Raw genomic sequence first — 23,767 nt, forward strand, 5'->3', positions numbered from 1 at the left:
TCCTCTGAAGGCTGATACTGTAGATCTAGTGAAATTCCTACAGAATAGCATAAGTGTGAGTGCAAGAAGAATTGAGCTATGCATTAGTGGAGCTATTGGTGAAACTTAGGTTCCTGCAAAAATAAACTTCCCTTTGAAGTAAGCCTGACAGAGTAGGTAGGAAAACCATCAATAACTGTTCCTATTTGCTTTCTTGGGGAGGAAAGGGGAGTGGAGGGGGGTGTTCCCCCTAAATGCTTACCTCTGACTTTAATTCTTACTATTTTGGGGGGAGATGACGACTGTTGAGTGTTTGACAGGTTTTCATGAATTGTTGTGCTTGTTTTTCTCAAGAAAAATAGTTAATCAATTCACATTTCTCAAGTATTACTTGGGAAGCATAAGGAACGAAGGGATTCCCCAGCCTAATTTTTCTTCTGAACTTTAGGTCACCATCCGAGTCTGGCTTGGATATCAGATGATCTCAGGAATGTACAGCTTTCGTCACGCTGATGATTTTTTCTCACCCCAGGCAGTGAAAAATTTAGTCATTGGAACAGAGCCCCAAGGGCAGTTCCAGCTCTCCACTGACAGAGATGTGGAACTGCTGTCTTCTCACAACTTCTTTTTAATTATCGTCACAGTTTTCTTAACTGTATCTTGTTTCTTCCTTGGAGCTCTACTTGGGATACTTGTGACATTGCATATTTTCAAGAAAATGCTTAGCTCCTAACCAGTTAGACAAATGCGTATTTCTGCTTGTGTATTTAGATAAATTAGGATGTGAACGACTGCCAGGGCTAGAAGTCAGTGAAGATATGTAGTTGTTAAGGAACAGCCAGTGTCACAGTCTACACTGGAGGCTGTAGTAGATGTTTCATGGTCTTCAGCAGTGTCAGCTTTGGTGTGGCACTGTGAATGCCCTGACTGGAGTCACTGGGAGTTCCCCAGCAAGTACAGAATGATGGCATTTGTGGCAGTACATCTTCCCTTTGAAAATTCAACTCTGTTCTACTGCAGAACCAGGGCCTTCTTGCTCAAGTGGGTTGCTCTCAAAGCATTGGCAGTAAATATGTACATGTAGATGCATGTATAGACACAATTGATAAAAAGATAATCCAGGTATTTTTCAAATAGGATCTGATAATCATGCGTGTCAAAGACCAGCTGGGAGCTACGTATTTCAGGGATGATCTAGTGTTTTTCATGAAACTGGAGCAGTATGTCAAAAAAGGAAATTACTCCACTTTCTCCTCAAACTGGTTAAAAAGAAAAATCTTTGAATACAAAAAAAGAGAGATTTTTATTCCTGGGGTTTTGGGGGTTTTGTATTCAGAAGAATGTTAGATGATGTTCAGTTCTGAGTCTGAGACAGCTCAGACTTCATTTGCTTGCTCAAGTTTCAGTAAGTAGCCTTTCTCAGCATCCCTGCAGAACTGCTTAGATCTCAGTCTCCAGGCTGTTTCTGCCCATGTCTTCATTCAGCTGGTTCACTGGGAAAACTAAGATTGCCAGTGTGAACATCTCATTACCAACAGAAGCTCTGGCTGCTAGACTTGACCCAGTGTCAAAACTAAAAAGTAGATGAGAAAGGGGACCACAGTTTCAACCCACAACAGTTCCCTCATGGAGTTCAGTGCATGGCTGACTGGGCTAGCAGAGAGGGAAGGAAACTGGTGGGGCAGAAATTAAGGGCTTGGAGGACGTGGTGGACCCCCTTATTTAAATATCAGATAAAGATTTCTATTTTATGCCAGTGTGAAGTGATCGTGGAATTACTGGCTCCAGCTCTTATTTTAGCATGGTATGAATCACCGCCTGGAGATACCCGCCTCCTTCATGGCCCTCGTGTTTATTCTTCTGCTAATCCCAAACAATACAGGAGCTCCCTGAAATGTCTGGCAAAGTCTCTCTGCCATCATCCTTACAAAAGTGGCAGCAACTAGGCAGATGGTGAGCTAGGACTGCCCTATATTGCATGAGCTTTTTGATTATTTACATCGTCTCCCTATGCCCTTTGTAATAGTGTTTTCTGCTTCTAGAATATTTGTACTTATTGAGGGGTATGTAATCTGGGGCTGGCAAGTTTCATGTGCTCCTACGGTGCATAGGACAAGAGATGGCCAGGAGTGGGGCAGGATTTCCATGGGCTGTTTATTGCACCAATTATAATAAGCTTGTGTTGTTTCAACACATGGTAGCTTGACAAGTTATTTTCCTTATGACGTACCTCATAGGTACAAAATATTTATCAGTTCCTCAGTGATCTCTAGTGTTCTGTTTCTCTGATATTGTACATGTACTTGTTGCAAGCATTATCATCTGTTTTTAACTGAAGCTACATGTGCTACCTTTTCATGTAGCTGGGATACATGTTTCATTTCATGTATTTCAATTCTGTTGTGTTTTTCTTGTTGTATGGCACTATGGCTTTCCCTTTGTCTTTCCTCATTCAACCTTGCAAAATTGCCATGAAAATTCAGCAACCCAGGCACAAAATGTACTTATCTGTTCATTCATAACTGTTAAAAATCAAAGAGATGACGACGCTTTGCTTGCCCACCACAAATTTTCTTCTGAAGGAGTTTTTTATAGCGTTTTGTGTGGTCATAAACACAGTAGTTTTATTGGTACCTTTCAAACAAACTCTATTTCAAATGATAGATCTGCCAAGTGAAAACTGAGTTGAGCATGGGACAAGAAACTTAGAAATATGAACAAAGAACTCATGATTTTTCCACCATAACCCTGTCTTGCACTTTTTTCCTTTTAGTTGCTGATATGTGTTCAAGATGAGTGGGATGGGAGAAAATACCTCTGACCCATCCAGGGCAGAGTCAAGAAAGCGCAAGGATCCGGATCAGCTTGGACCCAGGTTAGACCATTTATGATTGAAGACATTGAAAATGAAAGACTTAAAAAAACCAAAACCTGTTACATGTGCACATATTTTTCAGTTAGAAAATTACAAATTTACCATTCTTGCAAGGAGAAGTCAGTACCAAACTACTCTGATTCAGTAATTCTCTGTTGTTGTGGGTTTGGGATGAGGGGTGGGGGGTATTGTCTTTTATTATTATTTGGTTGGTTGGTTTAAATCCAGTATAGTGCCAAAATACAGAATTTTGGTGACAATATAGGAGCTGTGTAAAAAAAAAAGTTTTTTGGCTAATTACTGTAAGGAGTCCTCAGTCACTCATCTGGCAATCTAAGATTTTTACCACCTCTCATGTATGTCATAATCAGGGGCTTTAAAAATATTTTTCAGTTCTTCATCGTTTGCAATAACAACACAAATCAATTTTAAAGAATAACCACTCATTCAGTATTTTTTCTTACTACTATCTGTTGTAATTTCACAAGGATTGTTTGGTTTCACTTTTTAAGTTGTTTTATTTTCTCATACACTGTCGCTATATGATACTCCTTGGATTCTCAACGTCATGTGGAGGGATACTTGTAAATGTTCAAATCCCACGCCCCCAATTAATACTCTTGAAGTTCAAGTCCCAAACGTCTTTTGAAACAAAAAAAATGATTGTTGGGAAAAAAATAAGTAACGTCTTTTGTAGTGCTCCTTTCCTTGTTCCAGAGGAAACCTTTACGCTTGAGAAACTTGTAATTTATATTATTTGCAGCAAGACAGGGGCAGTTCTCTCTTTTGTTGAACTACTCTCAAACCATTTGAAATAATCTTTGAGCTGGCCAGAAGGCAAGCAAACTGACATTAAATAGACAATTCTATAAACTCCTCTTTCAGTCCTAAAAGAAGCACTGAGAAACGCAATCGTGAGCAAGAGAATAAATACATAGAAGAACTTGCAGAGCTGATTTTTGCAAATTTTAATGATATAGACAACTTTAACTTTAAACCTGACAAATGTGCAATCTTGAAAGAAACTGTGAAGCAAATTCGTCAGATAAAAGAACAAGGTAAGAAGACTAATTAATTGACTTTGAATATTTTCTGTGTTGATTATTACTTTATTTTTGGCAAACCCAATAGTCTCTTCAGCTTTTCCGTAGCAAATTCCCAAGTTTTTCATTAATCAGTAATGAAAAATGCTGTAATGTCCTGTGAATGGAGTGTGTTAAGTACCATATTCAGTATTTTAAAAATAAGCTTCACGGAAAATTCAGAAATTGCAGAGAGGAAAATCGGTCAGTCCAACGTGTGCATCTCATGCAACTGAAATTGGCTGTAATTTTACAAAAGTTAAACCAGCAGATGGTTTGGGGGAAAAATAAAAAGACTACTTATATACTCTTACATGGATGATGAATCCATGTAAAATAGGAGGACTCCAGGAGATTGGGGGGTGAAAGTATTCTGCGTGCCCCTTTTCCTTTCTTTTGTTGGTATGAATAGATATTGTGGACTAAATTATCTACGTCCCTTAAATGATGACATCATATCCTCAACTACAATAGATTTGAAACTATTCTAATCTCTAGATAGGGTCCTGTTATAAATGTAAACCAGAGAGCGTGACAGTTTTCTTCCTGTTCTTTGTCTAGAAGATTAGTTTTGAATTTCTTTTCTTTTGATATATTTCCTATTTAAAGAAAAAAAAATCTTTTAGAAATTTCAAATTTTTGAAAGTGGGTTTTGTGGCACAGGGGTTATCTGACAGGCATAAATAGCACTGCAGGTGTTTTGGGGCAGATTCGCATTCGTAAAGTAGGTGCATATGATTTTTCTTCTAATTTAGAAGATTGTAATCTCTTTATAAGTCTGTGTTTAAAGCAATTCCTTTCGTTTTCAAACACTAACGTTTTTCACATTTTTGGTATTCTGTGATTTATGTGGGAAAATAATGCTTCCTTTTCTGTACTGTATGTGTGAAGTTATAAAAGTGGAGATTCCATGTTGCATAATTTAGATACAGATTGCTTTCTAAAGCAAGTAGGTAAGTGGAGCTGTAGTTTCAAACATCAGCCTATTCCAAGCTAAATGGAGAGTGGGAAGTGTCAAATTATGTGCCAGCTGCCTCCAAAGTGGCTCTAATTGATTAACCTTTGTGAATGTTCCTGTTTCTCAGCTTGTTCTCTTCTCATTGCTACTAGGTCGCCATAATTTTTTAAATGGATATGCTAGTGAAGTTGCTGTGCCCCATTTTAGAAGTATACCTCTTAACCTGGCACAGTGTCCATCATCACTTGCACCTTGCTGGCTTTTGAGATTTAATTTTTTTTCCTTATTTTTTTCTTCCTTTTCTCACGTTCAGTTTCAGGTTTTTTTGTTTTGCTCTCACCAAGGGGCACATTCTCCTTATCCTTACCTGAGAAGGGATAAGGAAAAAAATTGTTTTTTCCTGGAAGTGGGTGCACAGAGAAAAATCTGTTAGTCCATTTGGAAATTCTCTCAGCAGTTCTAGGACATCTCATCTGAAAATCTGGCTCTAACTAATGGCAACTTTGGCAAATTCAGGGTTTTGTAGTTCAGGACTAATACCATAAAAACAGTTTTCATATTGTTATAAAATGTTCACACTCATTAGATCAGGTTACATGTAAATTAAGTCGTTGTGGGCCAGAATTGTACCAGAGCCGAATGTGCACTTCATTTCCTAAGCTCATAAAGTTTTATTGCAAAAACAACTGAAAATACAATTCTAAAGACAGACTAAAATGCTCTGAATACTTTTTATTTCAACAAGTAGAAGTAGTTTGCAACCCTTGAGCAATAAGGATACTAAATGACTCTTTATGATGACTTGTTGCGCAAGGTTCTTCAGCTGAGAACTATTAGACTGTCTGATAACTGTTTGGCTCTTTACATAAAACTCATAGCTCATACAGACTAGACTTTAAGCCTCTCTAAGGGGCATTGCAAAACACTGAGACCTTCTAGGTGGTCATTAATAGCATCTCAGGATGTAGTAACAAAGATTAGAATATTCAAAATTATTCCTTTAACCTAATTAAAAAGTTTGATATGAATTTCTACACAAAAGTTACCTCTCTGTTACAGCATATTTAAAAGGCTTTTCCTTTTAAGAAAAAATTCAAATTACAGCATATTCTGAAACACAACATTGTTTTGTAACAGGCATTTCATAAACAAATATCACTCACATATAGCAAGCACTCAAACGGCACAAACAGTACAGTACTTCTGCTGAGTGCCAGAAAAAAACTGACCTAAGCAAGTCAAACAGATTCGAGACCTAATTAGGCTATTACTATTGCTGTCTCATAGTTTTTAGGTAGTTTATCACCTCACATTGGGAATCCTGTGCTTATATATATTTTTCATTTAAATACATGAATTTTTAAGTTGTTCCAAATCTTTCTGATTGCTTTGCCACTGCCAAGATGTGCTAGAAGAGCTTCACAATGGTGAAACACTTTCATTACCTTAACAGTATTTATTTCTAAAACAAAGCCATTAAAATAATACTACACTTGCAAAATGTGCCATGTAACTCAGGTTAAAAATTGTATTTTCTTACAGTTGTGTTACTGATTTTTAGTTTTACACTGAACACCTGTAGGAGAAAACTAATGTCCTGGAATTTCTGAGTGATTCTGTGACAACATGGACAAATTAAGATGCCTCAGTTTTTGTGCAGCGGGTCTGCTCTGCATTTTTTCAAAGACAGATTAGATTAAATTAGCAAAAATTTATTTTACAGTTTTATTATTAAGAAATTTTAGTAAAGAGGTTGGGTTTTTGAAAGAAATACTAGAAGTCCTTCACAAATTTTCTTCTTCATCTAGAAATAGAATTGCACATTAAGGTCTAATTACATATAAAAGTGCAGTCAGTTATAAATACCCTGTAAAGCCACTGAAAGCAACAAGTTTTATAGCTGCTACTGAGATTAGACAAGGAGACTTTATTTCTAGATTCTAGGAATGAAAACAAGGAAGGGAGAAATACAGACTGATATTCATTTCCCATGTCAAGCTTGCTGGGCTAGTAGCTGAAATAAGTAATAGATTTTTTTTTTCCCTCTAGTAATACTATATAATTTACTATAATGTTATCCTGATCTATTTTATATGCAAATATATATTTGCAATACTATATCTGTTATCTTTATATCATTTCTCACAGTATATACTTCAAAGATTTTTTTAGTTGTGGTATGTTAGAGATTTGGTTTATTACAATTTGAAAGCAAGTTATAAACCTATGCGTGTAACTGAATTAATTAGAAGAATTAAAGATATTTGGAGAAGATATAACCATTGTGTGTAGTTTTAATCTGGGTTTTGAAATGTTTTTAGTACTTGGGAAAATGAAGACAAGTTTCTTTACAAAAGCTTAATTTTTCTACTGAGGACTTCTATCATATTCTCTTATGGTGATTGGATAGAGATTTGTGGATGTCCAAAGGAGATGAAAAACTGTGATTTTAGCATGGAGATGAAACAGAAATTGTTTTCCTGTAAATCATAAGTGGGTGTTTCTACTGGGGATTTGAGACTTGTGTTTCAAGCACTTGGGAAAAAATTCATTCGTTTTTTTGTTTATAGCATAAAAGTTATATGAAATGGCAGCTTTACGGTTGTGTTATATGTCATGAAAGTGTAAGCTCTCCTGTTATTTGCAGTCTATGTTAAGTTACTCTGAAAGAGTAACAGTCATATATGTTGCAGATGTGTACAAGCACAGTAAGTTCCAATTTGCACGTGCCTAATTAAAAAAACTTGATTTGGGCAAGTGTAAAGAGCACTGGAGATAAATGTTCTTTTATATGCTACACAGTCAGGAAGCTATTAAGCCATTTGATTGTTCTTAAGAAATATACTTAGTAAAATAATGTCTGCCTGATTTTAGGATCTTAACTTATTTTTAAGAAACATCTTCAGCACTTAAGACAGATTCATTTCAGTTGTGTAAGTACTGCTGAAAATGTTTTCTCATATCTGAAGACAAAATCCTGACAGCAAATAAAAGGAGCCTGGATTCTCTTCTTCCTTAGTTTACAGTCAGTTGAACTGTCACATCAATCTCATTTGATTTCATACCTACAGTAGTCCTTTTCCTGGACTCTTGTCATCTGCCTGACTTCTCTCATTATGTTAGCATTTTTTTTCTTTCTCATTATTGTTTTTGGATGTTCTGTCCCCCTTTAGCTGATTTTTTTTCCTTCTAGGTATTAAGCAGGATATAAAAATTAAACATTTGCCCTTATTTTAAGGCTCGTTTTATCCGTCATGCTAACCTCAGTCTCAGCAGGTAAATAGCTCTCATTTTAAAGCAGAGACTCTTTGTTACATTTCACTGCTTGAACGTCTCCTGGTTCAGGCTTTGAAACCTCCTTTTCTTCATTATCTAGTTGTGCTTTTACCCTCTTCTCTGGATATCAGCAATGCAGTAGGTACAGAGAATCGTGAAGATCACCTTCAGCTTCTTCAGCAGTTTCTCTAGCTAAGCAGTCTCCTCTGACCCCTTTGGTAGGAGTGCTGAAGAATGTGTCCGGACATTTGGATTTTTTTTTTTCCTCAGGTCCCCTGAGTACCTTTTATTAAACTCCAGGTCTGCGTCTCTTATTTTTCTCCTTTTACTCTGCATGCCTTTCTGTTTCTGCAGCCTTTTTTTTGGGATGGCATCAACCTGTCTTATTTAGATTCACATATGGTGGGATATAACCTACTGTGCCAAAGTATCCCCAAATCCAATTTTACGTCTCAGTTCCGTTCTCCTGCAGAGTCCAGCTTTCATGTGTCACCAGTTTCTGAAGAGGTTTTGTGTTCTGTAGATCAGCTTTCCAGTAGTACAGGGAAGGGATATCAGGGTGGTGACTATTGGTCTAGCTGTTAATGTAGACTTTTGGGTTGTCAGATCATGTTTTCACAATAGCCTTACAAGACAGACCTTGGACAGAATGAATCACCATGTGAACGCTAAACAACGTTAGGAGAAGTAGTACTTGGTGAAGAGAGACGTGCAAGGGCTATGGAACCTGTATGAATTAAAAAAGAAGGCCTGTTGTCAATAATATATATCTTCGTTTTCTGGTTTCACATTTGATAGCAAAAACAGTTTTTGCTTCCCTGTAAGCAGTACTACTTTGTAATCACAGGGTCATTCCAGCAGACAGTCTATTACTGCCTCCAGCGCCTGTATGCAAGTAAAATCACTCGCTAAAGGAAAACAGCATGGTCTTAAAACTGTAATTAGGTGTTACTTTGGCTGCTACTACTTTGAATTTATCAGATCTGAATTTAGATTCATATTTCAGAAGGTATTTAAGCAACTGCCTAACTTTAAGCAGATGAGTAATCCCTGTTAAGTCAGTGGAACTATTCAAAGGCTTAAAGTTATGTGCATAAATATCTTACCAAATCAGAATATTAAGACAAGAGAGCATATGTAGACTTGTTTTTTGTTTGTTGTTTTTTGTTTTGCAAATATTTCAGTTGGTCAATTTTACTGTAATTATATTTTTTAATGTTAATCGTAGCTGAGATGGGAGAAGATTTAAAATGCCAATTTTTGAACCTTTTGTTTTAAAGGAGTTCTCCGTAGTTATTATTATCTGTATATGCTGTACTTTCAGCCTGGTGGGATTTTAAGACTGAATTAATTGTCAGAGGAATTTGTGCTGTGAAGTAGAACAATTTATGCAGAATATTTAAAAAAAAATTAAAAATCACAGAATGATAGAGTTTGGAAGGGACTTCTGTAGATCATCTCGTCCAACCCCCCTGCTTGAGCAGGTACACCTATTACTGAATTTGCTTTGCTGTCTTCTCTACCTACAGCTGAGAGTGGTACACTGAAACCAGCTTTGATCATCCTCTGTACATTGTAAAGCTTTTTGGCTAAATATCCAGTTATGCTGACTTTACTATTTGCATGCCTGCAGAATACTACTGATTCACTGAAGAGTTTAAACTGGTTTTAGATAATGCAGAACGTAAGTTTCTTTTCTGGCTCTGATGAAAAGTAGTCATTAGCCAGCAGACCCATCAAGTAGGAAATTGCACGAGGTTTGCTTATTTTACTGGAATTGTGTATCATGCAGACTAGTTGGCTTAGGCCTTATCTACACATAAGTTGTGGCACTTTAACTATAGTAGTATTCTGTGGAAGCAGTGTTATAATTTAATTAATGTGACTTATGAGAAGAGTAGCTGAATCTGCCTTTATGACCTACAGTTGTGTCCACACTGGGCTCAAACTCTTGAGAGAGTTGGGATTGCTCAGCCTGGAGAGGAGAAGGCTCTGTGGAGACCTTATTCCAGCCTTTCAATATTTAAAGGGGGCTTTGAAGAATGACAGGGACTTTTTTACTGAGGCCTGTAGTAACAGGACAAGGGGCAGTGGTTTTCAACTGAAAGGGGGCAGACTTAGATTGGACATAAGGAAGAAATTGTTTTATGATGAGACACTGGAACAGGTTGCCCAGAGAAGTGTTCAAGGTCAGGTTGGACAGAGCTTTGAGCAACCTATCTATTGAAATATGCCCCTGCCTGTCGCGGGGGCGTGGACTAAATTATCTTTAAAGCTCCTTTCCAACCCAAACCAGTCTGTGATTATGTGATTCTCTTGCTTCATGAAAACAGACAAAAATCATCATCAAACTGGTAATCAAAATTGTGAAACGTGTAAAATCTATGCACTTGATAGGATTTAGTGGATTGTTGTGGTTTTTGCTTCCTAATCGTGGTTAAAGTCCTATCTGCTGTTTTAGAATAAATATAGCCTTGTTCCCCAAAGTTAATGAGACTGTTTACTTGTCATCTGATCAGAAGATTTAGGTCAATTTTGTTTTTCTTTATTTTGACTAAGATCAATAATAGAGTGGACCTAAAGATGTTGATGTGCAGGCTGCAGGCTAACCTGTAGGAAATGGGGCAGCTGTTGAAACCCCCAGTTCCACCATCCCTGCCCTCCTCCTGGCCAGCAGTTTCCATTCCCTCCCTTACCCTGGCAGTAGCATTTATGCAGTTGTGTGGTGAGCACGAGCAGCAATTTTTATTTGACCAGGAGGAGAGGATCAATTTCCCCATGGGTCCTTGGTGGGTCCCCCTCCAACATGGGTCCAAGGATGCCAGCAACGACTGAGCCATGGACTAACACCCACAGCTGTCTTGGCACTGTTGGACATTGCAGGGTGTGGGGTGATGGCTGTCTCTTAACAAGATGTGTCTCTTGTACCTGGGCTTCAATATTATCAGTGATGGATTGCTTCAGTTCTAAAGATAATTTCCTTGAAATTTTAGACCAGAAATCTAAGCTTTGGCTTCAAGTTGTGCCTCAAAGTTGAAGAGAAACTAAATGTTCACTCCTAACTGTTAAGATAGTGGTCTTTTTCAGGTAGCAATATTAATTACTGGCAGGTGTTACAGGGAAGCTTGATTGTTCATTTTGCATCCTACTTGTATTTTGCTTTTCTTTGATCTTTTTATATCTTTTCTAACTTCTGTTTGACCAAGAGATAAAATAATTCAAACTAGTGGAGAATGGTTGGTTGTTTTATGTTTTGTAGCTGCAAAGATGCTGGTGATCTGAGAGATCTATAATACCAATGTTGGAGAATGCTATAAAGGATTGAGCTGCTTCTCCTATATTTAACATACTTTGGGGGATATGTCTCCAGTGTTCCCTCTTTGTTCTTTGCAGAAATATTTTCATTAAAATTTTTGTTTTGTTACTTTAATATTTAACAATCACAGAATGGTCTATGTACATTTTACTTCTGGGAGTGTAGTAAAAATGTCTTGTATAAGATGGAGACATCTTTTTCTGAAATTAGGATTTTGGAGGCTACCTCCTTGCAGATAGTGTATTGTTCGCAGGCTGCATTTAAACTGTGACTGAGCACTTGAAACCTCAAAACTTTACAGTTTTCCTTTTGCAGTTTATCATGTAATCTCTTACGAACTGTAAACACCACGAATGCATTTAGCATTTTAAATTTGGAGAAAAAAAAATGCAGAAATACAGGCTGACATCCAGCCTGTATGAACTAAGCTCAAGTGTAATGTTTCTCACCAGCTGCTCTGTCTTCAGAGGTGTCTGGTCAATAAGAAATACTGAGTTTGGGTGCTAAAGAGCAATTGGGGGCTGCTGATTCAACTCTTAATGTTTGTGTCAGTAGTCTCTTATTGCTGGAAAGTATGCACTGTAAAAGGTGCTGACTGTAGAACACCAGGGCTTGCTGTGTATTTTAGATTAGTGAATGCAATGTACTAATCTCAGCAACGTGTAAAGCAAGTAGATGAAGAAGGAGACTTCATGTTACCTTGACCATTTCTGTGGAGTTTAATTTATGGACTAGCAAATTAATTTACTAAGAGTAGTGATGATACTTCAGTCAAAATAAGATCATGTATTATAAGGAACCTAGCTTTTGTTACACAGCTTTTATCTTTTCTTTTTAAAGACTGCAGCCTGAAAAGTGGTAATATAATATTTACTCACAATAGGGTGCAGTGCCTTTCATACCTTGTTTGAATCCTGAAAACCTGTGGATTCACAGCACATTAAAGAGGTATTGATCAAAGGCTCCTCTGTGTTCAAACTAGAACCAAGATAATTGCATCTCTTCTAAGTCACGCATTTTGTTATTTCTGTAAAAGATTCTACGTATGGACAACTGCACAGTTAGTTAGAAATAGGGGTCCTTGAATGTGAAATGACTGAGGATATGATACACAATTACTACTTCAGCTTTCAGTGTCTTTTATGAAAACCCACAGTGTGCAACTGGGGAAAAAAACCAGACTGAATTTTGAAGGATGACGTGGCAAATGGTCAGCTGCTTGCTCTATCACATACACTGTTGAGCTCCTAGTGAATGTCCTCAGACAGGTGGTTAGAGAACCAAGACATTGATGCCTTCTGTTTCCTTTCATCGTTAAAGTGCATTGGCACGTCTGTATGTATTTTACAAGACAGTGGGTACTCTTGTGTGTGTACTACACATATACACACATACTCTCCCTCTTCCCTCTGAAGGTAAACAGCTTTTCTTTAGCTTGCACAAGATCCAAGCAAATGACAGGAGGTGGAGACAGAAAAGTACATAAATTTAAGTTCTGCTAAAGTAGAAAACTTTTAAAATAGATACTCCATAACTGGAGATGCTCCAGGTATTGCCATGTTATCTGAAATAGTATTTGCATGCCCCTTTGGAAGAAGCAGCAGTATGGTACTTCTGTTTGCTGAGGCTGTATTCATCTTGAACCAGAAAGGCATGTCCCTGCAAACCTTGCTTTGCTTAGAGACGCAAAGCAAAATGGAGCTATGTGATGTGCCTGCCACAGAGGGCTCTTTAACAGGCAAAGGCAGGATGCAGCCTAACGCCTGGCATCTCTGGCCAAATCCAACTCATACGTAAGGTGCAGGTTCTTAGTGGAAAGTTAATTGAAATTTCAAGCAATTTAATAAAGAAATTGGTAGGTTCTGTCAGCCCTCCTGAACAGATTCAAGTGTCCTTGAAAATATATATTGTAATTCAGGGGAGGCTTTTGGCGTGATGTCACTTAGTGAAACATTTTGGGATGTGTTACAGAGATCCAGCTAGACAGAGTGGTGATGTGTGAGCATGAAGAGCACTAGCCTTTTACTGTTACTTTGTTTTTCTGAGGCACAATTTCCTAGAAAGAATTGGAACAACCTGCAGTTCCCATGATCCTTCTGAGGGAGATGTCTTCCAGAGTCAGGTTATTCTGTGTCAAATTAGGTCTGGACCTATGCTCAACATTGAAGAGGAAGCGTGCTTAAATGTAACAATTGATTCACTTGGAAATGGAAAAAAAGAGGAGGAAGAGATGTCAAGGTTGTAAATTCTAAATATAGATTGGAAAACTCAGAGGGACCCTCATTTAGATTTTTCTTGGTTTGTTTGTTTTGATGTTGGGTGGAAAAAAATCAAGGTATTTTGTGCCAATAACGCAAAATTCTTCCTGTCTTCCTTCTTTTCTACAAAACCTTTTACCTCCTTAGCTTGGAGGAAATATTTGAACGTTTATTTTTCTATCTTTAGTTATTTCTTAATATACCCCTTGACTTTTCTGAATACAATACTCCCTGTCACTGGCTGTCAAAAGTGGTATTTTATGTAGAATGGATTTGCTTTGTATTTCAGTCTTTCCCGTTTTCTTTTCTCACCTTTTCAGTAATTGTCCTATGTTTTGTTTTCCACTTCTTCCCCAGTTATCTTCTCTCTTGCTTCAGTGCAGCTTTAGCCATAGTTTTGTGACGAGCATCACAGTACCTGTGACAGTTTTATTCCATTCACTGTTGTCTCTCTGAAACTGTTTTTTCTTAGTGCTGTAGTAAGAAATCATCAAATTGTTTTAGGGAATGTGAAAAAACTTACTAATAAATAGTTGAGTGTTACACTGATTGGATCAATATCAAGGATTTTTGTGATTACCGTTAAGCTTGGAAGTAGAGTCACCATCTTTCTAACTGCTAGAGATGCTGATTTTAACTAGACATTATAATACAGCTTGTCAGGCCGTTGTACTTAATGTTCAAAATATAATTATGATTGCAGTTGGCAACCTAAAATGTAAAGATGCTCAGTAAGTTTTTGTGTGTGTGCGTGTGTGTGTTTTTGTATCAGTGATACAGACAGAGAAGCCAGTCTGTAAAACCTTTATTAAATATAACTGAGGGAGGATATTGGCTTTCTCAGGGTCATTGTGAGTTAATGTGTAGGGATACTCTTCCTTTCCCTGAGCTCTGTGATAGTTGTGGGTGTTGCCATTCTTTCTTTCTGTGAAGCCCAGACAAGGAATATATATCCTTCATCTCAACAGCTTAAACCCTTTCCAAGGGTGGGGGTTGGGTTTCTTCTGTTTTTTTTTAATGTTTGTTTTAGTGGGGTTTTGTTGTGTTTTTTTTAAATAAGGACTTTTGCCCAGATCTACAGATGGCTTAGGATTTAGATATTTAGCTCAAAACCCCGTATCCTTAAATGTTTAGGCTGAGGCAGACCCATAATCCTGTGGAAGCAACAACTATTATTCAGAAGGTCCCACCTGTTGATGAGGTGAGCAGCAGGCGGCCACGTTCCTTTTTGCAAGCCAGTCAGTCAGTTGCAGACTGGGGAAAAGGTTCTGGATTATCACTTCTGAACTGACACATGGGCTTGACTGCAGACCTGCATTACCAGCCTTCATGCCAAGGAGATACATGACTGGAGTCAGACCTTAATCTTCAACATTTCCTGGTTAAAGCCACATTTGTTCAGCACACTCAATGGGACGATGGCCAAACGGGGACACCTCGCTCCCAGCCTGCTGCGCTGTGTCAGGACCGTGGGCCTGCGGAAGAGCAGCAAGGCTACAGAGCTGGCTGTGTCAGCACCCCCACCATGGCATGGAGCACCCTTTCCAATGAGCTGCTAGCTGCCCGTCGTTAAGGGAACAGTTTTTAAGGCAGGTCAAAGTTTCTTCTCGGTGGAGAACTGATAAAGCTCACTGAGAAAACAGAGAAAGCAATACTGTTTGTGTTTAATTATTTTTCTATTTATGGATTATACTGATTTATTTAAGACTAGGTGCTGATCCCTACTTCATGACTCTGAAAATAGAGAACAAGAAACGATAATGCCTAATTAAGTTGCAAGTATGGTTCAGTCTATTGAAGGGAGCCCGGTTGCACATTTCAGTTCTATTATCAGGCATTTTAAACAAATTTAAACGAATGTAATTGAAAATAAAAGTGATTTTGTCTGGATGTAAATCTTATCAACAAGATAAGCCAAACTTTTCTAGGGTAATGAGACAAGATCTTTTTAATTTTAGGGAATATCTTAAACATGTTAATAGTCATTACCATCCTTCTAACAGCCATGCTGTATTCATAACATACCTGAAGTAATGTAACCACTGTTGAATTATATGAAATGAATCTTAAACACAGTTTAGTAAAGAATTTGGATTAAAAATTTCTTTTAAGTACCTGACATGGAGAAGTAAACAGATTTTTTAGGAAGCTTTTGTTTTTCCTGCTGCTTTTCTTGACATAATAGGAACATTTCTGCTTCTAAATTGATTTAAATGTTTTGCTGAAGCCTGTCATGGTGGATTAGACAAGCAAGAAGAGGGGCCTCAGCTTCTATTTCTGAACACTGGGCTATTATAGGAAGAAAACTTTACATGTCCTTAATGATTTAGAGCTTTTTCTTGAAAGATTTATCTACTATAATCTGGAGTATTAGAAGCAGTAGGAGCCATGTTATCCATGTTAGTATGGACACATTGAATTAAATTTGTTTCTGTTCTTCCTTAGCTGTCTTCAGTTATCTATACTCCATTTTGGCCTATGCTTTATTATGGAAACTGTTTTCTTTCATGGGCTCATGGGGAGCCCATGATCCATGATACTTATTTTTGGTATGCCATATTAGGTCTCTTGAAAACTTCTGCAGTCATCGATGGCAATTTATAAAAGCAAAAAGATCTTTGCCTGTTGTTGTAAATGATCTGGTGTGTCACAAAGATATATCTTTGTGCATCCTAAAATAAAGTAGATTTTTTGTAATCATGGAAATGTGGCATTCGAAGAAAGGGAGTCATCTGTTTCCTTTTAACAGGCGGTTGAGTATATAGGAGTGAGGCTTCAAGAAACAGAGTCTCGCTAGATTAATACTCCTTTGCAGTATGTTATTTTGGCCTAAGTTTTGGAAACCTGTAGGTTTAATTAGCTTGGCATTTGCATCTGCAGATTCTAGTCTAAAGAGTGTTAACCCATGTATCTTTATTTTCAAAATCTTGCCTGTGTTTTTACATGTCAGAGAACCAACTGGAGAGCTGTTAACTTTTGTGAAAGCAATATATTATTTCTGAGACAGTGATGGATCCCTGTTTTGAACGAAATTATCAGATCCTGCCACATTTCTTGTCTTTGAAAACATCAGCTCAGCCAAAATGTTAAAGACCATCAGGCTCCCACCATTTAGACATTCCTATTAATGCTGTTTTTAGAGATGAATTATCAAAACAAGATGAGGTTACTCATTAAGTAAATATCTAACACTTATAAAATCATAAATGCCAAAAAATACAGTAAAATTTTCTGTTCTGATTCAGTACATACCAAAGAAAATAATTACTTTGTTAAACTGAGTGATGCCAAATATTTGTATCTAATATTTCAGTGCAGAGGTCAGTTAGCTTGACTCTTTCTTTTGAAATTCATCATATTAACGTAACAGACTTCAAGTCGATGCTGATGGATGCATGGCATTTGTTATCATGTACACTTCAGTAGTTTATGTGAGTGTTTTGAAGTCATCTAAATATCAACAGAAGGAAAACTGTTTCCTGGATATGTGTTTGTGTATACGGCTACAGAAACATGTATTTGAATCTGCTTATCTGATTCCAGAATAGAATAAGAAGTGACTGATTAAACTGAGGGTGTTTTTGGGTAAGGTGTTGATAGCCAATGTACTTGATCTACCATGTGTACTCCTTTGTTGTCCAAGTACTGTATTTTAGGCACTTATAAAATATTCTAAATTACACCATAACCAATCAGAAATTATACCAGTTACTACTTGTTCCTAGGGAGTGTAAATGCAAAAAAAAAAAAAAACACCCACACAAAACCCCACACCCACACAAAAAACACTACAAAAAAACCAAACCCAAAACCCCAGCATTTAAACAAACAAACATTTTAAACCAGTGAAAAAAACTTCTCGGTACCATCCTGGACTTTGGCCTTTTGGTAGGGAAATATCCTGGGCAGGCAGCACCTTTGATTAATTTATTTCTGCTTTCTCTAGCCAGTCTGTGTACACTGGAAAGATAGTGGTCTTTTTGGAGAAAAGAGAAGGAATATAGCTTACAAACATAGGAATATACACGTGTACACACCCATTTGATTTATCAGTTTGCAAGTTAAAATACACGCTTTCGTTTTATACAAAAGCGTATGCTGAACATACTTAAATATTTTAATAAGCTAAGACCTGTCTAAAAATTCTGCAGGAGTAAAACTACCCACTTATATTCCTTTCCACTTTTTTTGAAAATGTAGTGGGAAAGGTCAATGTTGCAGCATGTCCAGGGGGTCAACAGGTAAAGGTTGTGATGGAAACTTAATTCCATGTTACAGAGATCTTCATGAAAAATAACTTTCCACTCACGATGTGGTAGTTTGACATATCCTCAGAGTTTAAAATGAGGCATGGGGTGAGAAATAGTTTCTGGATCCAGGGTTGCTTTTAGTCTTAGTTTAGATTTCACTTAAATGGTAGGATGACAGTTGTCCTTCTGTGTCTTTACTGATAAATAAAAATGCTAGAAATAGTCTCAGCAGGGAAATTATTTTACTTGCAGTGCTGTTTTGTATTTTTATTGCGTGCTGGGGATGGATCAAGCTGTTCAGGATTTGGGGTCCCGGATAGGACACTTAATTCAGCAGCTAAGCAGCAGCAAGTGGATTGTAATTCTGGGTTTTACTTCAGTCCCCAGTCCTTATCTTACCAGAAACTACTGACCTTCTGAGGTCATCTCAGGTGTGAATAATCTCTCACTGCTTTAAGTAGATAAATCTGGGAATAGTAGGTACATATTTCTGCAAATAATGCTATTTCTGTAAATAATGTCACTTTTAGTTGCCTCTGTTAAATCCAAGAGTTAGCAATCTTTAGAGAAGCTATTTAAATGTATTTACAGAGGGTGAGACTCAGCCTCAGTGCTCTGAATGGAGCCATGTGCTGGGGGCACAGCGGTCTAATACCCCAGCTCATGGCGCTTGGAGCCGACCCACTCCTGGTGCGAGGGGAGGAAGGAGGGGGCACTTCCACTAGTGCCGCCTGTTCTCTTCCTCACTTCAAGAAGTAGACCACTGAGTTTTCTAATAATGAGAGTTAAAAGGGATTGTAGATTGACAACAGAAAAGACAGGCAAAATGAGAATGGCGAACAGAAGAAACCAAGGAAACAGTAGTAAAATGCATATTAAAGTATTTAGCAAAAAATACATGCAGAGATACTAGACTTCTTTCTGTCCAGCAGTTAAATATTATTTTTGGTGAGTTGAGTTTTATGATTTTTGTCCTTGTTCCAGTTTAACTGAGCTGGGACAATTATTTCTTATGCAGTACTTCTTACAGAAGTTGTATTGGGTGACAAAAATGCTGAGTTGTACAAAAAAAGAATGATGGGGAAATGTCAAAATTACTAAGAGAAATTAAACTAATTTTATGTATTATTACTTCCATTTGTTGCTATTTCTAAATCCATCATGGTTTTTCAGTGCTTATTTTACTTTCAGTGTCCATGAAGATTTTATACGCTGGTTACCGTTACTGAATTTTAGAAGAGGACACATATACTCAAAGCTTGAAAAGCTCCATGAAAGTTTACCTATATTTGGTGGTTTTGTGAGAATGCAAAGCTTTTTGTACAGCTGGTGTCTCACCGGTGCTGCTTTACAGTGGGAAGGTGGGGCAGGTATGTGTGGGACGGCAGAGCAGCTGCACCAATTAGAAGTTGAAAACACTGCAAAGAAGCAATCACGATGTTGTAAGCGCTGTTACTCCTCAGCAAGTAATTGAGCTTGCAGCTTTCTGAGGGCTTTTAGCTTAAGCCCTGGGGTCGTTTACCATGGTGCTCTTCCACCAGCGGTAGTAAATACGAAGCTAAACCATGTGGGTGTGATGAGTGGAGTGGGGCATGGGGAGGTGTGGGATGTGGCCGGGCTGGGGAGCGAGCAGGCGGGTGGGCGTGTGGCCCTTTCCAACCAAAGGGGAGCCAAGCAGTGCTAACAAGAGGGCTGTGTGTCAGGGAGGTGGGCAAAGCTGTGCTCTTAGATTGCTCACAGTGAATAAACGTGCTGAGAAAAAGTGCAGCTGTGCTTTTTTAATATGCACTGGAGGAGATTTCAGCAGCCTGATGATATATCGTGCATTAATGCTGAAAAGATAAACACATTTGGAGAGCACAGGAAGGCCTTGTGTTTTTATGTTAGCAGAATGCTTCCTAATGAATAAGAACGTGCTGCTGGCTTCAGAGAGCCATATGGCAGCTTTTCTAATTTTAGTTCAGTGCAGATGCATAATTCTCCCTTGTTTTACCTCCTAAAACCTTCCTGAGATGTTGCATAGTTTTTCCTGTAAGACTTGATCTATAGTTTCTGAGGGAAAAGATGTATTCAAGAGTGTAATAGCTTCTTTGCTCTGGACAGATGTACGCTGTATGATGAAAGAGCAACCTTACTACATAATCACTTCCCTAAAATAGTAGCTAACTTTATTCACAGGGATGGGATAAGCTGGTCTTGAAATTGATTGCTGAAATAGTTGCTGTTTCTTAGGCACTGGTCTTCTGAAAAAATTACTTGCTTTCAGGGAGTAAAAACAATTTGTGTTTGGGCAATGGGAACTGGGCAAGAAACGTGCATGTGGATATCAAGTTCCGTGTGAGCCATGGATTGTAGTGCTTGGAATTACACAGCTACAAGGCAGAGCTGCTTTCCCTGTGGTTAACCAAGCATCAAAATAACTTACACATTCTTCACTGCTTTGCTACATCATGTGTAGTGATCCAAAACTACTCATGTTACCAAATACAAGCTTTCTCTTTTTTTAGTGGTTTTTTTTCTATTTTTTATTCAAGTCAATACATTTGAAGGTACTTTTTGTATAGCCTTATTGATGTTAAAAACCTCCTGTCCATGACCACAGTCAATATCATTATTACCAGTAGTCATACACAGATGTTATTAAATCTAATATTTCAAATACTTAAAACTGTAATGTCAACTAATTTAACAGTTTGATAGCTGTACTTTCATGTTTTAACTATCAAATGTTAACATTAGTTTTTAGTACTATATCTACCCTTATCTCTGGCCAGTTACATACTTTTACTGTTTCCTTGGTTGGTTGTTTGGAATTTTTCAACGGCAATTCAGGAGCGATCAGAAGGACCACACAGGGTAAATTTACTCACAAATATGAATGAGGCAAGGCCAATGTAGTTGGCTAATGCATACAAAAAATGGAAAATATAAGTTGTTTTCAGGACAGTTGTAGTGTAAAATTTGCATGTTTAAACATTAAATAGTGTTTACAACCAATTTCAGGTGCTGTTGCTGTTACTGTTGTAAGGATCTTTCTTGATTGATGTGATTTTTCTAATGTGCAGTTGAGCTTTCTAGTGTTCCTTATAATAAATCCCTTTGCTTATATTTTTTACCTATTATTATATAAATGAAGGTATATTATTTGAGATGGGTGTGACATTTCAATTGCAATTCCAGAAAATTAAGAACAACAGGAATTACTTGGGGCACCTGAGAAAACTTGTTTTAAACAGTGTTGGATAATAAATTTGATTCTACTGTTACAGTTTTTTTTCCTCTTGACCTTTTTCTTCAGCAGTTTGTAGATCACAAGTCCTGCCCAGTCCAGCATTTCACCGGTAACCTTTTCTTTTTTGCTCCCCGTGTTCTATGAAGAACCTTAAGTGTTTCCCCTATGAAAAATAAACTAAATGTGTGTCAATGCAAACTTTCTCTTTCAGATTATGCTTCATCTTTTTGCAGTTCCTACAGAGGCTACAGTACTTTGAAAATGCATTTTGGTTTTGCAGAGAGCATCAAGGGGGAACTATTTCTGTAGCCAGTTTGATCAAGGAAGTTGGAGTAGAGCTTGGATACACACAAAGAGAGCTTTTCAGGTGGTTCAGCTGGTCCTGCCTGCCCACCTGTAGGAAGGAGGGGGTTGAAACACAACCAAAAGAAGGCGATGCCCGTCAGTAGCACTTCTGAGCTTGCTGTCAGAAATCCAGAGAGAACCGACATAGCTTGAGTTGGGAGGATGGAAAACCAGGAAGGCTTCCTAAGTTAAAACATAGCAGGAGACTTTGAACTATTGCTTTTGGCTTCTCTTTCTCTGGCTTAGGAATTTCAGTCAAACTAATGTGATTTCACAAAGGTTTGCTTTCAGAATCTTGAATGAGCTTCAAATAAAGCTTGAGGCTTTCCCACTGATAAATTTGTCAGAAAATATTTGTGAGGGCTTTTTTTTCCTTCTTCTGTATATTAACGTAGAGAAGTAAATACAGTTTATGATCACTAGGAAGATGCCCAATTGAAAATACTAATATGTATTTTAGTATATTACTGAGTATACAATTGTAAACATACCCACAGTTTAAAGTCTAAATTACACACATCACTAAAATGCTACCTAATTGGATGTATTTATTCTTTGTAGTATCTCTCTCAGGAGTACTTCTATTTTATTTAAATTTTTTTCTCTCTGTAGGCTAAACTCTTAATTGAGCGGAGCCAATGATTATTTCATGTGTGTGAAGTTTATTCTGCTGTAATTTAGATAAAATGTGCTTGATCCCTGGTAGCCATATTCATAACGCTGGGACCGGTTTCTAATTTAATGCTCCCTTGCCAGTGGCGAATTCCCTGTGTGGAGGTGAAGCCATGGGAAGCCCCTTTCCTCCCTGCTCACTTCCTCCACCAGCACAAGGCTGCATTTCTCTTTCCATATGAAACCTCTGCTCTGCTTTATCCGCCCTGCCTGTAGGATGCCTGGTGACGCTTTCCTGGCATTTTATATTTGAACAGGGGCATCGCTGTTCTAGGAGGCAGCGTTGCTGGTAGGTGTAAGATCAGGGAACTGGCTCCTGCTCTCAGTGTTAGTGGCCGCAGTGGAAAAATATAGCTGTGGTTAGTCACAGGGTAATACCAGCAATTCCCATGGGGCAGGAAAAAAGGTTTTGGAGAGGCTTTGCAAGGTTTGGCCTCTGCTGCTATTTTCCTAACCCCTAGCGTTCAAAAATCATTAATCTAGTATAGAATAATAAACTCTCTGTGCATTTGATTTGTTTGTAGGGCTCCCAGTGAACCTAAAAAAGATAGAAGTAAAAAAAGGAAAAGTAAACTTCACACTTTTGCACCACAACTTAACACTAGAAGGTGGAACTGTTAAGAAAAACAAAAAATACCAAGTCGTGATAAATGCATGAGTGTTGTCGGCACTAGAAATTAATCTATCAGTTGTTGGTTTTTTCCAACCTTCCTGCAACAAAATTTTTGTTCTCAATTAGCCCCATGTGGTGTATCATGGAAGAAAAGATTTGCATTTCAAGACGTTCCCCAGGCCTGTCTCTCAGGACGATACTGCTGACAGAGTTTGCACTTACTTTTCCTGTATGTCCTGATAGAGTCTTCATGAGGGTTTTGTTGATTGGTCAAAAATGGATAATTTACTGCACGGTAGCTGCAGTTTATAACATCAACATAAGTTACTGCTGGTCCTACTCAGAGGCTGTCTGAGGCCATGGTTTCCTATACAGTGCCACTTAAATAAATGTATAGGGACCTCTGGCCTGAACATGTAGCTTCTTCTAATCTCTCCGGCCACTTCTTACACAATTAAGTTACAGATCTAATTATGAAGTCCACCATTCGGGAGCGCTTGTGATGTATAATGCTTTTTGGAATGCCTAACCAAACATCATGAGTAGTGTAGCGTGTTGTCATCGTCACTGGGAGCAGCAGGTCGGCAACTTTTAGGTCTAAATAGCATTTTCATACACTGAGGGGAAAGCAGCCTTTCCTTTCCACAGACTTTCCCCATGCAGAGACTGGATGTGAGGCTTGAGAGGTGCTTGGTCTGGCCTGGTGTTGCAGCTTACATGTTGATTACAATTGCAGTAATTACAAACATTCTCCTTTTTCTCCATAAAACCTCACCTGTGTGCATAAAAGAGAACAATTATTTTTATAGATATTTTGTTGGTGGTTTATATAAACTCCTGGGTTGTAAGAGTGAAAAAAAATGTTCAGGAAATGTTTTGTATTACATGAAAAATAATCAGTAAAAGTAGTC

The 23,767-nt window shown here is 37.8% G+C and overlaps 1 protein-coding gene across 7 annotated transcripts in view; it reads left to right on the top strand.

Moving 5' to 3' along the window:
- The window catches only part of NCOA2 (nuclear receptor coactivator 2), a 196,579-nt gene that overhangs the window by 115,042 nt on the left and 57,770 nt on the right, over positions 1 to 23,767 (top strand). For all 7 annotated transcript variants that reach the window (XM_064442571.1, XM_064442567.1, XM_064442570.1 and 4 more), the window contains 2 exons: positions 2,753 to 2,854; positions 3,740 to 3,912. In XM_064442571.1, the coding sequence (XP_064298641.1) occupies positions 2,772 to 2,854; positions 3,740 to 3,912 (256 nt within the window). In that variant the 5' untranslated portion in view covers positions 2,753 to 2,771. The remainder of the gene's footprint in view (positions 1 to 2,752; positions 2,855 to 3,739; positions 3,913 to 23,767) is intronic.

The sequence above is a fragment of the Phalacrocorax carbo genome, chromosome 2 (assembly GCF_963921805.1).
Source record: "Phalacrocorax carbo chromosome 2, bPhaCar2.1, whole genome shotgun sequence".
Classification (NCBI taxonomy): Eukaryota; Metazoa; Chordata; class Aves; order Suliformes; family Phalacrocoracidae; genus Phalacrocorax; species Phalacrocorax carbo.